General features: G+C 37.7%; 1 protein-coding gene across 1 annotated transcript in view; it reads right to left on the bottom strand.

Moving 5' to 3' along the window:
* The window catches only part of LOC121312946 (integrin alpha-9-like), a 134,930-nt gene that overhangs the window by 50,272 nt on the left and 67,566 nt on the right, over window positions 1–17,092 (bottom strand). The window contains exon 16 of the mRNA XM_041244931.1: window positions 4,820–4,972. Coding sequence (XP_041100865.1) covers window positions 4,820–4,972 — 153 coding nt within the window. The remainder of the gene's footprint in view (window positions 1–4,819; window positions 4,973–17,092) is intronic.

Raw genomic sequence — 17,092 nt, 5'->3', positions numbered from 1 at the left:
TAAGTAATTAAGAGCTTGTTTGGAATGAAAACCAGCAGCCACAGGGGGTAGAATATGGAGTCAAATTGTAAAATACAGGGGGTAGAATATGGAGTCAAATTGTAAAAGGGAGATACACAGGACCTCAAATAGTATGTCGTTTTTACCCTGGAATCTAGGTAGCCATTACAAAAATGGGGTGAAAAAAATAAATGTAGTTCTAGCTGTTTAAATGAGGAATGAAAAACTACATCTCCCAGAATGCCATAACTATCAAAGAACACTGAATGACTGGCAATCAGTTAAGCTTATACATCTGTTTGTAATTTAACAAGCCAGGCATGTATAAAAGGCCAGGTTTCAAAGACAACAGCTGTGTGTGTGTGTGAAGGTAAGGAACTGTGTATAGATCTAAATAGTATGTATGTATGTATGTATGTAATGGCGTAACGTCGTTAATACGCATGCGACCGTTATGCTCGCCCTCACCAATTTAAGTGGGCAGCCCGCCGCCGCGGTTTAACTTCATTATAAAGTATATATATATATATATATATATATATATATATATATATAATATATATATATATATAAACGCACCCTCAAATAAATGCTGCTATCAATAAAGAAACATTAAGGTATTTTTTTTTTCTCCACCTATTAAAAAAACAAACATAGTAAGCAAATAAACCAGCAAGACAGACTATGTACATGTAACGTCCCCGAAGAAACAGGATCCTTAATCTAGCACGTACTTTACAAACTAATGTACACACACACATAGTAAGCACATTTTATTTTATGGTAGTACAGTTCTGAAAAAATATCCAAGATAAACTACGTACAGAACAGCAGTCCTTCTGAAGTTCTTCTAGGTGGTTCTGTTGTTAGTTCAATTGTAATTCCCGCACTCAATCCCTTACAAATAAAAACAATGTGCTTACGATCTGAGAAGATTTAGTTTCGGTTTCTCATGCAGAGAAGTTACAAACAAGCAAGTTACAGTGATAAAAAAATAACCGAGTAGAATATATTGGACGTACTGGATTTAACTGCCACACCAGCATTGTTCCGCTCCTTGACAACCAATACACACTCCCGATTCGCTGGTGTATTCCTCCCCTGGCTTTCCAACACACACCTAATGAGCTCTCGGTAACTGTCACCGATAAATGTACTGAAGTCAAAGAAGGTTAGCCACATACACTGCTACATACAGATAGGCTACCGTATTACAGAAAATAAGCAGACGCGATACTTCTAAATATGTCATAAAACACGTAATAAAATATTGCAGCGTTTTAAAATCGTAGAATTCTTAATAAAGGTCGCCCTCGTATAAAGGCCTAACTCTTTTAAGCGTCGTAGTAATTTTCAACAATTTAAAATAAGCGCCGCGGCCCCAGATTGAAGTGATATGGTATGTCTAGAAATCTGTGATTAGCGGTCTGACTTAAAGTTAGGGATCCTGTTAAGAGTTAGCGGTCCAAAACAGGAGCTGGGATTTATTTTAGTTTGGCTAGTTCCGTCCTGTTTAAACCCATCCTTTGTTGACGAGAGTACTTTATCCACCAAAGACGAGTTTGGAACCCAGAACTGTGTTCAGTTATACTGTACATAAATAATTTTTTTTTATTGTTAATGTATAATTGTATTACTTGTAGCAAACAAGCAATATTGCCCTTTTTCTAAGTATTACGTTTGAAATTTGTAATACTATAACTAACTAATCGGTGAAATTATTGTTGCATAATAAAATGGTATTTGCTTTTCTGTTGATTGTTCTGATTCAGGTTTTGTTGACGAATCAACAGTTTTCTGTGGATCCCTTCATCAGCACTTTATCTGCGCTGCACTCCCCCCTTCTCTTCAAAGTCACACAGACACATTTAGTTAGATTTGTAGAATTAACCAATTAAAAGGGTCACAGAAATGTTTTAAATTATATATTATATTATAACACTTCTTCTGGCAGTATGATTTTATTTTAAATGTTTGATAGCTTGTCAGAACCTAATCTATAAAAAAATAGGATATGAAATATTTTTATTAATAAACAATTATTTGTCTAAACTTTGTTTCAAATTTTTTTGTTTGATAAACAGATATATATATAATACAATATTAATTAACTATATGTTATATATATATATATTTCTAATAACACCATTAAAACCCATCGCTTTTAATTAGTGTCCTATTATTCAGAAGTTGCAGTAATCAGCACTTGTGACAGTTAACTTCCTTGTTCAGTGATTAAAAAGCCAGTCATTCAAAATGTACTTGAGGACAAAAATCTAAATTTGTTTAGCAAATACAGATTCACGTCATTATGGACTGTAAACAGTGTAAACAGAACAAGGGCTGAGATGGGAGAAGTGACATGGAGTGCGAACAAACAAGAACTCAAGGTAGGCAACTGGTTGACACTTTCCATTCACATGTTCTGTGTCCCTCCTACCTAACTTAAAGTTTATAAACTCCAGTTAAGGAGTTCTAGTTCTGTACCATTAACAGATAGTTTTCTTTTTTTAGGAAAAAGCCACACAATGTCGGTCCTGGATGAAAAGATAAAACATGTACAGTAGCATCAGAAACACAGGCCTTTCAATAACCTGTGCTCTTTGAGTTGTGTCTTGAAGCACTTACTGTAAAGCCAAAAAGGGTTATTAAACTAAATAAATATTTTATTTGTTATATTTAACAAGGAGCTTTTATAAAAGGTTGTCTGCGAAAATCCCAATACATTTGCAAATCTGTGCGTCTCAGGGTTCTGACTTCTCTTCTCCAGTGGCGAGCTCTGCTTGTTTAAAATCCACTGTACCAGATTGGTTTGGATTTATGATGTAACCGTAACGGTTAAGTGAGTAGCACTACCAGGGAATTCTTGGAGCACACATGAGTGAAAGTTTCACATTGAAACCTGAAGCACTGTAGCCATTCCAGTACAAACATAGAAAACACAGTCTCTGAACCTGGAGAGACCAAATGGCATCTGGAAGGCATCTGGAAGTAGTATCAATAAATTTACTTTGTATTCCTAGCCTGACTAAGAAACCATGCCAGACAAAAAAAAAACAGCTCTTGAGAGGTGTCTCTTTCTAAACAAGTAACTGTTAAAGCATTGCTGCTTGAGGTAAACTAAGCTCCATTACGTGGGCCAGTAAACTAAATGAAATTACATCTCCATATTGATGTAGACAACCTGATACCTACTTGTGTTAGGAGCCAGTCTTTAAATGCTGATGCAACCTGGCCCACTGCTACATGCTATAAAAACAATTCCAAGATCGGGTGTTGATTTTTCATAACAAACACATTGGGGGTTATTTTCAAAGGAGATCCGCTGGAGGATCGCATTATTTTGACCGTTTATTTTTTTTTTTTTTGCACCTCTGTTTTTCCCATAGATCTGGTATTTTCTAAAGCTGCGTAAAACACGACGGGACTCTATCCGCTAGTTCAGTTCATTAGTTACTCTGATGGTTTCTTTTGGTGAAATACGTAATGATCTAAGAATCTGTGTCTATTTTCTAAAGACCAAAGTGGTGGACAATGTAAACTACCAGTTAGCTTGCTGTACGACTATCTGCCAGTAAAAAAACTGTGACAGCAAGTCAGACCAAGTATCCCTGGCATTCAACGTGGATCCTATGTGTGAAGCAGCTGTGTGTGTGTGTATATATACTACAACAGACCTGAACAAGAAAATCTAAATTTAACAAAACAATCTGGAGGAAACTTTGAGGTCTATAAATATACTACGGAACTAAAATATTACTTAGGGGAGATTGATGTTCAACAGTGATACAGTGCACACATTGCTTTGCACTTCAGATACATGTTGGGCTTACCTTTGAAAAGTAGAAATAAAAAAACAACAAGGAAAACATGTTTTCTGTATGGTGCAGAATAAAGTAGTAAACTTGGACAGGTGACTTTACAACAGAATGGTTTGTTAAATTGACTTTTTCTCGTTCAGATCTGTGTGAGTATTCTATATCAAATGGGAAAAGCACGAAACTTAAAAATGGATTATTAGACAAGATAACAAAGGAAAGCAAATTCCATGTTAGACAGGGAAGAATCCAATGGATCACGCACAGGGTTTCCACTTCTGGATACCTGCTTTGAAATGTTGCACTAAACCCGATATTCTCTGTGTGCCATGTTGCCCTCTGTTCTTGTACCAAATTCCATTATGGTAAGGCCAGGAATTTCACACCCCTGTGGAATTCTACTAGTAAAGTTTGTTATCTAAACAGCTCTTTTTTTCAATATGGAGGGGACAGTCAATGAGTAAATGGTCCTAGACATTTAGTTACCTGTTTTGTGATGAGCTATGTACAACTGAAAAAACTTTCCTAATGTAGATTTTGAGAAAATACATTAGCTTTGAGAATCTAGCCCTTGGTACTATCAGCTTCCATCCCCTCTTCTCACCTCCTAATATCCCCAAAAGGCCAGCACGTCTGTGGTACTGGTACCAAGAACATTTTATTGTTAATATCTGTAGCATTTTAACCATTGGTCTCACATCAGAGCAACCTGTATGGGAAACGACAGCTTTGATTCTCAAACTCCAAAACAATATGAGTATTTTCTGTTTCCGAAAGGAAAACCATACCCAATAAAGCTCATTCGATTTAATTAAGGGACATGTAAATGGTGAAACATGGTGTAAAAATTTAAAACATGGTGGTATTTCATTTTTTCAAACATTGTCTTTGGGTTTACTGCTGAGTTAAGGCATTTTGTAAAAGTGCAAAGTATACTGCTTGTGTAAATCAATTTGGTTGGGGCAGACCCCAGTGGCAGGGGTGATCAGCCTAGCTCTCACCTGGTTTCTCTGAGCTATCTTGCCTCCTTTCTTCCAGCGTAGGATTGGCTTCAGTGCCGGCAGCTCCTTGTCATCTTTGCTGTCAATCACATGTTCACCCAGGCTGTAAGCAGCTTCAAATATGATCGGGGAAAAGACGTCCTTCACCTCTTTCTGCAGGAAAATGAAGACAGCAACCATTAGGAAACAACGCTGAGGAACTAGTGGCTGTGCAAACTTAGCCAGGAAATGTATGCTGGTGCAGTCAGTTAATACACTAGCCGTTCAGTTTAGGAATCAAATGAAACACAATCTACAGTCGATAGCAGTTAAAGGGTTACTTCATATCATCTGCATGTTCTCGTGTTAATTTTTCTTAGATCATTCTTAACATGCTTACTAACTATTCCAGCATGGTAAATAATGATCTAAAAAGAAACAGCAACTGAAAAGTGCACAAAACATGCACATGACATTAAACAAGTACGAACATTCAATACAGTAGAATCTCCCTAATGTGAACGAATCGGGACCACACCCTGTTTAAAGGAATGATTTGGTTGGAGTACTAATCGTAATCTGTAGCATACTTAAAAATATTTTCCAAGTTCTTGTTTTATGTTAGTTACATTTCATCAAAAATCAGTAGTAACCATTTAAATACAAATACAGAGTCAACTGTAGATGTCACATATTATAAAATGAGGATTTTGATTTTTTATACAGTAGCTGCTAGGTCAGTTCAGGTAACTGGGATTCAGATTGGTGACAGTCTACTGTATTCAGAAAAAGTATCCCTTTATCCAAGTCAACACCACATAGTTTGGCACATTACTGTCACAACCTCAGCCACCTCAGCTCTGGAGATCCTGTGGGCTAAGAAGCAGGGGTAGTCATTCATATCATAGCCTGGGTGAAATTACTTCCACTGTGACTCACTGTAAGCCTCACTATTGGTCACTCACTTTACTTTACATCCACAAATAAATTACAACAACAACAATTTACTACAGCTAAGGTAAATTTACACTTAAGTCAAACTGTAGTCAAACTACTGTACACTCAGCACTATCTAAAAATACGTCCAAGCATACCAGGGGTGCGAGAACAATACCAGAAACAAAGAACTTCAAGGTCTTAAGTCTCATTCTTTCAGGTTTTTTTTCCAGTCTGTAAGGGCTTGATCACAGCCACATCTGTCAGGCGTAGGCGGGAGTAAATGAGTCAAGAACAATGAACCCCTCTAGCAACCTTGCAGTCTCAATTAAAGCATGGCAGAGTGAGAAACTTATTGGTTTTGGCCAGGGGTGGGAAATAGGATCCAACAAAACAATGCAAAAATGAGCCATCCTAAAAAACTGAGGGCATAACAATATGTCTCAATATGCTCACCACTGTATGTCAATTAACAGTGAAATCACCTGTTGATTTGTTTAACCCAGGAGCCTACACCACATTCTTAGGCAGTAGCCACTGTTATTAGTGCAGGAAACACACATCAGGGTGCCTGTTCTAAATCCAAGCTAGATGACCGATTCCTGTCTCAGTCCACTATGAAAAAACTGCAAGCTCAGTGCCACGGCCCTCTTTACAAACACTTGCCCATTACCGTTATTTCCATTTCAAATACACCCAGCACCCCCACTTTCTTCTTTTTCTTTTGTAAGTGCTTTCCTGTGTCCACCCATCCCCTTCCTTTTTTCCCTGTATAAAGTAATACTGTATATTAATATTAACTGCGATGTATCATATTTTCTGTTTAGGATTACATCACTGGAAAAAAACAACTTAATCATCCTCTCACAGCAGGATTTTATTTAAAGGGCCTAATAAATACATTCATTTACATCTTGATTTTGAAAAATATGTAGCCAACCAAATAAAATCTATTGAAAGGAAGATAAAGATGTAATGAAAAAGTGATTCATAATACTATTCTCAATATTTTTTTTTGGTTTGTTTATTGTCCTATAACATTTTACTGTTTCAGAAAAGACTTGTGATAACTGCACTTCAAAAGACTACTAGAGGTGTGCAGCTGTTTCTGTCCTCTCTGAAACAGTGATTTTGTATTGAGATTTTTCATTTGCTAACTCACAGTTGCACACCCCTTAGTGGGCACTTCTAAAACCTCAATTCATAAAAACAGTATACTGTATTTTTTATTTTATTTTTATTTTATTTTAATTAAGCTATTATAATATCCTGCTGCCGGAGACAGGAACTGGTAAAATACAATTAGAATTAAAGAGGAAATTATTTTGTCCATAATATTATTTTATTTAAATGTTTTGTTGCTAAGCCCTACAGGAAAATGGCCAATGCGTTAACCTACAAGTTGTGACAGGACAACCATAACATGTGAACTTGACTTATTTTATTGAACAGTAATACATATTTATCCCCACCCCGTTTCCCCTTTTTAAATCTGCATACACACTACATACCGCCTGCATTTATAGGCTTTGAAAGTCCCAATGCTCCAGTTGAGTCTAGACTTACTGGTGTTGTTTGCCTGTAACTCCTAATTGAGGCTGTGGTATGGAAAGCAATGCAACCCTGCAATGCATATCTTTAGTAGCAACTGGAAGCCCAGGAGCACTGCTAATTATGGCAGAGGGGGTATGTTATAAAGATAATCGCTACGTAAGGAGCAACACATGACGCCAATTAAGGGTGTTAACCGGTCAGTATTTGTTAAGGCATTTTTATATTTGACTGCCAAAGTCAAACCCTATTTCAGATCAGTCTCAGGTCATTCCTGTATACTGAGCCGGGAGGAAAAGACTTTGCAGCTTTGTATTGACAATGTTTTTTCTCATTCATAAAAATATAAATTTTACAGAATATGATTCAAAGGCCGTAGCCACTAGCTGATAGCATCTTGAGTCACACCTCTTTGAAGGTTGTATCTTTGTCTAAGAGCCTTTGGGACATCACAGTAGTCAGTCAACTTACTGACGGAAATGAAACTGCAATTTGATGGTGTTGTGGATAGCTACAAGGAACAAGAGGGACAGTGTCCTGAACCAAAGCCTTGTCTTTTAGCTTGAATCCCAGCTCTGCTACTCACAGGGTCATGAAATGTATGGGGCATAGTACTGAAGTCACACAACATCAATTAGACAGCGGTAGGAAACGGCAAGTGTCACCAAGTCATACGGTTCAAATCATAAAAAACATAAATAAAGCTGGATTGATTGGGGGTTCGATCTTTCTAATGTAAACACACACAAACTCTGTTTTGCAACAATAACCTAAGACAATTCTTGACCAAATGAATTCATGCCGCCCGTTCCATCTGCAGCCTACAATCAGATCTCCAAACGGACATTGGACACAAGTCTAAGATCACCTACATGTACCATGTTTTTGTATAATTACAGTAAGGCTAAATGTTTGATACTGGTAAAGGTAACTGATATGGGCACACAGAATAATACTTTTTTATGACAAATAGAAAGGGAATTGGGAGGTAACTGGCTCTCAGTTTAAGGCTTAAGTCATTCCACTTCTTGTAACAACACAATGAGAATAATAAGATAATTAAAAATGAATCAAATAAGTTAAAAATACAACCCTGCTTTATTGAGCTTGAGCCTATTATAAACCGTATTGCAAAATTATTTCTATATCTCCTGGATTCCCTTTTAAGGAGAAAGCTGGTAAGAGCTATTCCTTGGGCACAAACAGTTCTTACTAATGTGATCAGACCCATGATTTATTGAGCCCTTCAAGAAAATCTCACCTACACCTGTTTATTGAGCATTAAACTTGTGTAGAAACAAAGCTAATCATGCCTCTAGAGGATTACGCATAAACCTTTTTTGAGTGCCTCTTTCAGCAACTGAAATGGGAAACATTTTGTACACTGATATACTGGATTACTGCTGCACACAAATGTATGACATAGGAACACAGCACAGTTATTTTTGCTCATTTTGTCATGCTATAACACTAATGTCTTAGGAGGCTGTGTGGTCTAGCATTTAAAGAAACAGGCTTGTAAGCAGAAGGTACCTGGTTCAAATCCCAGCTCAGCCACTGACTCATTGTGCAACTTCAAAAAAGTCACTTGTGCTCTATCTTTCAGGTGAGATGTTGTTGTAAGTGACTCTGCAGCTGATGCATAGTTCACACATCCTAGTCTTGTATCTCGTAAAGCACTTTGTGATGGTGGTCCACTATGAAAGGCCCTATATAAAGATTATTATTAATAAAGAAACCCCTCTGTCAGGTATTAAATGTCTAGAAAGATTCAATGTGTTGGCTAATTTCATTTTCCAACATGGGCAGTATACTGTACGTAGCATTTACAGGTTTGCTTCACAGATGTGTCTGGGGAATGTTCTGTCATTAGATCATTAAAACAGACCCAGTTAGCTTAAAAGGCATTGTAATTAACAAAATAATTTCAGGCATTTGTGCTATTTTGCAGTTGCGCACAGGTCTCAAATGTGCATTTTTGAAAGAGATACAAGTTATACCTTCAGGATAGTCTTCAGGATCAAAGCATGTTGCTGGATGAAAGTTTGTTAGTCAGTAGGGGAAGCAGCTGACTGGTTATTGACAGGAAAGTAGCCAGTGACTGGGTGGGGACAATTTCACTCTCTAGGTGAAATGATCCAGGAGGAGCACGACTGTCTAGAGATTTCTTAAACGAGTGTAGTACCAGAATAATGTTTTGAAATGACGTGTTTCTTTAAAACTGCACATTTCTAAGCCTCCTCAGAAAGACACCACACCAAAGCAATGATCTTATTAAAACCATGTGGCTGTGCATGGTTGTTTCTCTATCCCTGAGCCAAGATGGCTGTCATCCATGTTCTAATGTGCAGAGCCTCTGCCCTGCCACACGTATCTTCTGTACAATTTACAGTGGATAATGGTGCTCCGATACTACCTTGTGCTGCATATAGAAACAGGCTTGTAACCAAGAGGTCCCTGGTTCAAATCCAAGCTCAGCCACTGGCTCACTGTGTGACTCTGAGCAAGTCACTTAACTGTGCTCTGTTTTTCGGGTGAGATGTTGTTGTAAATGACTCTGCAACTGATGCATAGTTCACACACCCTAGTCTCATATCTTGTAAAGCGCTTTGTGATGGTGGTCCACTATGAAAGGCGCTATATAAAGATTATTATTATATTAGGCACTCTCCACAAAGATGTCAAAGGGGTATTAATGAAAAGGCCCTATTGCTAAAAGAAAAAAAGGATCTCAACATATGGAACCAATAAGAGCCTTGAAAGGATAGAAGTGAGCAGAGAGTTAGACAGAGAGATGAGTAATAATCATAAAAACTACAAGACATTATGAAGAAATTTCTGGCCAGGCACATGCCAGGTTTTGTTACACTAGGGAGCTGTGCATAATTTTATGTTGGCTTATAAACTGTCATTATTTGAGAGGTCTGTTGCTATAAGCTTATATCTCTGTCATTGCTATGTGAACTTTCCGTCCATCATGTGTTCATTTTACCAGGTCTTAAAGACACAGAAGAACACAGATTGTACTGGGCAATACAGAGCTGGACAAAAAATGATGCTGGATTAGACTTACTTTAAAAAATCTAATACTGTACATAAAAACAAAACACACAAAAAAAAAACATGTTATTACTATACATACCATACACAGTACAATAAACAATAGTAATTTTGAAGTAAACTTTAAACACAGTCATTTTTCACTATGCTCTTTTTGGGTTGGTTTTGGTAAACGTTCATCTTTTTTGTTAAGTGCAAGTTTTCTTTCAAGCAATACAGTAGCTTATTATTCAACAACTGCACAATTCAAAATGGTGCAGGCAGGACAAGTATAGTATATTCCCAACATATTGGTTTTGTTCAAATGCAACATTCCTATAGCAACAGCAGTTGTGGCTCCTCCTTACAGGAGGCAAGGCTTCGGTATCAACTTCTCTGCTATTAACCACAGTACTTGCAGTAGAAGATCACGTGATCTGAGCACAGGTTTTAATTGGAGGAGCAACTCAAGACCTCCCACCCCCTGCTGAAGCACTGCTTTATTGAGTATGTGCGACCATGAGTGAAGGTGAAGGAGATTTTGACCAGAAAAAAAAGAAATCCACCGTAACGTCAGGAAAAAAAAACAAAAAAACATCTGGGATGGTAGACAAAAAATAAATTGCGTCACTGCCCGATGCGTGGAAAATTCCTTGACTGTTTAGTCCTATTAAACCAAAGTTAAAAAGTGAAGCCAGTGTGGTTGACATGCGTGGATTATTGGAATTGTAGTTTTCCTCTGCATTTCTGTGGATTGTAAACACTTTTCAGCATGTACAAGGTAAACTATTATTCCCAGAAGACACTGCATATTTTCCCAAGCACAGGCAAACTTGATCTACCCCTACTACTATGCACTGGACTTCCCTGACCTAAGCAGGATCCTCAGCTGATGCAATATCCTTGCATTGTTGCACTATAAATATGTCATAGTAGATGTAACTTTTTGTAATCCTAACTTGTTGCATTGTGGTTCATATTGTATTTTAGTAGTATTATTTGCTTTTACTGTAAACTATACTTACTGTAAACTGTACTTAAATATTGACCTTGCATTGTAACCATATACAGTACTGCCCTGTAACTCACCTTAGATAAAGGCATCTGCCAAATAAATAAATAAATTATATGAAAAGTGTTGTCAATCTACTGTTGCCGGGGGCTTAATAGGACCTCCAGGCTCTCTGACTTTTTTCTGTTTCCATTTTTTTGGCCACCAGCTGCCACTGTAATGCCGGTGCTTTCTAATCCTGCACAAGCTTAGAAGTTGACATAATGTCGATAGTCTGGAATAGTTAATACTAAAAGCTGACCAGCAGAATACTCTGAATTCAGTAAGATCGTACACCAAGCCAACTTCTCGTAATATAAAATCCACCAATTTCAATGAATAATCACAGTTTGGGTTTCATGTGTGTGACAGTCTGAGCTCACCTGCAGTCTAAAGCCCCTTTCACACTGGCACTCCTACCTGGGTCCGGACCCGGGTTTTGGCTACTTGGGTCACAATCTTGCGTAGTGTGAAATCACATACCTGGATCATACCCGGGTTAACCCGGGTCCCATCGATCCACCTCAGGATGTGGGTCAACATGGTCAACAGACAAAATGCTTGACGGTGGACTGTCACAAAGACGGCTGTAGTGGGTGACGTCAGACCAGAAATGAATACACAGCACCACGAGTAAAATAATGAATGAATGCGCTGCTGCATGGTTTATTATTACCAGAAAATAAAACAGTTGTACAAAAACACTGACACCAAAACAAGACACGGCACTTGCAGCCAAAATAAACAGACAAACAAAACGAGTAGACACTAATAAAACAGGGTGGACTAACGCTATACAAAACAAGTATGGTGCTGGTCCTTACAGCACTCGTAGCAATTGATATCATTTACTTTACGTTTCTCCTCTCGCTCTCTCCAATTCTCCACTCCCGAACACACAACCCTGAGTGAGGGAAAGCATGCTGCTTTTATGCAGCTGTACCAAGACTCAATTGCTAATCAATCATTCAATTGGAGTCTCGATACAACTGCACGTGAATTAATAAAAGTGCAATTCCCCGTGCTCGCATATTATTACATTTTACCTGCACGTGAAGTGCTATGCAATCCTCGTGTCTAAAACAAATATACATTTTAAACCACTCGTGTTACACAGACCCATTTATATCCCGTGTACCAATGACTATACACCAACATTAACACACTACACGTAACATACAACACAAACAAATAGCCTGGGGGCGGGGCACTTTGCCACATGGACGAAATAACAAACAGCCACGCCTGCGTGAAGGTTCCTTCTGCAAGGAACGTTTTTGTTTATTCTGTTTAGCCATATTTGTGTTGCTTGAGACAAATCGTAAGCCAGATTGCAGCAGGGATGAAAAAACTTTACTCTACTCAACATTTGGGCTGACGGTTCAATCTAGAGAAGCCTGGAGCGAAGCATCTGTAACAAGCTGCTTCCGGGGCATTGATAGGTGCATTGTTTACTTGCGTCTGTCCCCCAGGTCAACCCTGCTTTATCAAAAGCAGTATGAAATCGAGTCGCCAACCCGCATGACACCAGGTCCTGACCCGGGTAGATTCCGACCAGAGTACAGAATGCCAGTGTGAAAGGGGCTTAAGATATAATCTAATCACTGTTTCTTTCACAACTTCTTGTCCTCCCCCATTCCAAAGAATGTGGTCACTCCTACACTGGACTTTGACTGACTTTTGAGAAAACAGACAACGGAAAAAGGGGGATCCTAAATCTTTACTGCAGATGAAAAGAAAAAAAAAAAAAAAACATTTACACAGATTTGCTCTCCATGGAGGCTATAACCTGAATCTGTAATTTACTACCAGTGCAGAGATGATTGTTTTTCATGTTACACAATGCGTTTGTGCAGAACTGCTACAGAGTGACAGAGAGGCAAGCAGGTTTCAAGGAGGTACAAGAGTGTGCCCGTACAGCTAAAATTGCCTTTGGGAAATGGAAACAAAGCGATAAAAATATCTGCTTGGGTAAACTTGACTAGACAAAAACACCATCGTACAGTAGAAGCTAAAAGTTGCAAACCCCACATTTGAAAAATGACTGGTCAATCAAACACGGCTCACTTGAAACCAGAAACAGGGTTCATGGCAATTCTGAGAAGATCCAACACTGGTAATAATACAAGTTTCAGATTTAAACACCTTTACAGTGGGATGTTTGTCACTTTGAGGTTCTACTATATATTATACATGGCTTAGAGGACACTGTATCTTTAAACTAACTGGTTCCACGGGAACAGTCAAATTCTTCTCCAATGTCTAGATGTAGTGCACCCCCAATGCACTTCAAATGCTCTTTGCTTAGATTGAATGCAGATGTGGTTTACAAACTGCTCATCTAGCAGTTTACCCCTGAAGAAGTCTCAAAATATCCCCCATCTGCTTATGTTCCCTGTTAAGCTATTGCTACTTGTATTTTCTTGTAACAACTAAACTGCCGAAGTACAGAAAGGCAGTTTCATCCACTCCGGCTAATGAAGCCAAAATGTCCCTGCAGTTGATAGAAATCAAAATGAACTTACACACTCGCTACACAAATTCATTTAAGCAATTGGGTTTACCAGAAATGCTAGTTTTATACAATTTAATATATTTTATTCTTCCTTAAAAATTTACTGTTGCCCTTCAAAGGACAATTGTCTTAATAAAACAGATGACCGGGGCATCAGAAGCCTTCATTGCAAGTTAGAGTTAACTCTCTTAACCGGAGTTGAGATTCACAGCTACAATGCAATCAAGTGCCAAGGAATCCTGGTTTGATGGAATCTGTTAAACACTGCCAAGGAATGTTAATGCTGATTGAGAGTGAAGGGTGACTTCAAATAATCTTTACCAAGGTTTACCATGATTCATTTGTATTGTAACTTTTACCAAGCTTTTTCAATGCGATACTACAGTATTTACATGGTTCACATCTTGATTTATCATGTCATTAGTGACTGTTTTAGCTGGTGCTGTACTAAACTGCTATGTTTTATAACCGTGGTAAATGTTTAAATTGGACTATGAAGGTGCAGCTAATTTCTTACTGCTTTCTTATTTTACACACTGGCACAGCACATACTGTACAGCAGACATAACCCCCAACCTGTAGTGAAACATAATTCAAACCCTTACAATGGCACTCAACACCACCTTCTTCAGACAGCTAGTGGGTCTGCAAAACATAACTGTTTTCTTTTTTATTCAATACATTATACAGTCCATACTCAGTTCTACGGGAACTATATGCTGTAACACATCTCTCAGCATACACAAAATTAGAACCCATAAAGATCATTTTATAATGTTGGGAAACTTCTGAATTCGTCTACAACGTACAGTTCTCACTGATGTAAAAACATGTTAAAAAATACTCAGGGCATTCAGAAACAAATGAGCTGTTTGAATATAAAGGGGTTGGAATCGTTCAGGGGTGCACAGTCCATTTTCGAGCAAAATTACTTGTTACTTCTGGCATCAGTTCTGTGCTTGATATGTTATAAAGACTTTTTTGTTATTTAATATTTGGTGAACTCTAATTTTATAGATTTCAACCCACTGTTCGAATGAGTCAGAGTGTGTGCCAATTTACAAATTCTTCATACATATTTGGAGTCCCTTTGAATCTTCTGTTCTTGGTGTTATTCTGTTTCCTTTTTCATAAAAAATGACCACTGAGTTGTTCAAGTTTTAGATGTTAACACATATTCCTGTTTAAACAATTACTGCTTTATTGTTTATTAGATTTGTAACTTTTAAATGCTAAAGACAAAAGCTAACAAAATGCAAATTTGGTTCAGGGGTGCTACTGCTATTATTGCTATTAAAAAGGTTCACCTATTTTAAAACCTGTCTATTTTAAAAACACTTGAGGTAACTACTACAGTATAATGGCATGATACTACAAATCTAAACATCATTACTGATCTGTGTGGACAAAAATCATTCTTCCTCTAGCAGCGAGACAATGGGAAACATCGATTCTTCTTGTAGCTGGGGAACACTGCTTATAATCGTGCACCCTCGCCATGGAAACTTCAAAACATACCGTCTTTCAAGACGACACTGTTAGCAAAGGAACGGTATAAACACACATGCATTAGCAGATGATGTATAACCTGTGAAAAACTATAAAAACCTGGGCAGATGTTATAAGGACACATTGTAAAGGTTGAAATAAAGGAATCAACAATAACATGAAACTATCCAAACCCCCCATGTGGTTCCACCAGTAAGCTGGGGTGAAAGCTAAAAAGAATAAAGACAAAGTGCATCTGGTATTGCCCTGTACAAGGGTCATCGTGGGTAAAAGTGCAACAGCTTCTAACAGTCAGACCTTCTCTCACTGGATCATGCACACTACTTTCTAGCTATGTTTCCATAAAACTAACCCCAGTAATTAGGGGTGTGGATAGTTTAGGGTTTAAGTGTTAGTTTGTTTTAAATGTTAAAAACATTTCCCAAACACTTACAAAATATCCAACCTTAAGCTGAAGCTCCAGGCATAAAACTAACAGGGGTCAAGCAGTGCCCTATTACCTGTACCACAGGAAGTACAAAGGGGGAGGAAACCAGATACAGCACTAAAACATATAATGAGTTTTATCAAAGTAAAAGGAAGTAAAAGTAAAAACAACCTTGTGGGAATGTTGTTATGCAAGCAAGAGGTAAGATTTGTTTTTAAACATGATTATTACCCCTTTAGTATATTATTGCTAAATAAATTTGAAATTGAGGGAAAGGGAGGTGCTGAGTTTATTGTTTTTAAAAGAGTTTAACAATAGCACCGTTAAACATCACTTTTATTGAATTTGAAAGGGCTGGAAACTTTTTTTAAATTTATTTTTCAATTACTGAGCATGGTCTGAAGAGATGCCGAACTCTAACCACAAAATCAGGTTTTAAATTTTCCCAACTTTGGGTTGTGGCCTTCAGGAATTTGTAAAAATGACAAGCCCACAAATGAAGCATTGTCAAAAAAGGAGTGGACTAAAAGTTATTACAGAATACTTTAATTTAAAATGGTCCTCTATTTTGATACCCAAAGGCTGCTGAAGCAGAAAAGGCTAGATAGTAATCCTTCTGAAACACTGGGCCCTAGCATAAAACTTGTTTTATGGAATGTTTTGTTAAGTACTGTTTTGTTCAGATCCTGTTTTCATTTCAAATAGAATCAAGCTTGCAGTACGTGAAACCGGGTTTCAACTGTTTTTCATTGACATTTTTCAAAGCACTGTTTAATCTAAGGGAATGTTTATAGCTTTAAAAAAACAGTTCTTAAAATAATATTTAATGTGAATAGGAACCACTAATAAATATATTCTTTAACTATTCCTCACTAACAGGTTGATCTGGTCGATTTTGTAGATAAGCATTTGACGGCACCTTGACTGCATCAACCACTTATCTTAAGGGGTAATCCTGGTTTAACCACAGATAGGTGGCTGATGCTAGCTACGGAGATTCCCCAGTGAGTATAAGATTAGTATACAGGTTCATTCTGTTGGGTGAAGTTATCTGTCCAATACAACTAGAATGGTCTGCAGTTTGTGGAGTTATGTATCCTGAACCTGAACAGAGGTCTGCAGTGTGGATACAGTTAGTAAAGAAATACCCCAAAAAAACTATTCAGCATAATCACTGTTGACTACAACTTGAATATTTAAATAAATCCATTCTCCAAATTCCAAAACAATTCCTTCAGTGTTAGCCTCCTCCTTAAATCAGAGCTG

The sequence above is a fragment of the Polyodon spathula genome, chromosome 3, assembly GCF_017654505.1.
Source record: "Polyodon spathula isolate WHYD16114869_AA chromosome 3, ASM1765450v1, whole genome shotgun sequence".
NCBI lineage: Eukaryota > Metazoa > Chordata > Actinopteri > Acipenseriformes > Polyodontidae > Polyodon > Polyodon spathula.
This window is presented reverse-complemented; position numbering and strand designations above follow the sequence as displayed.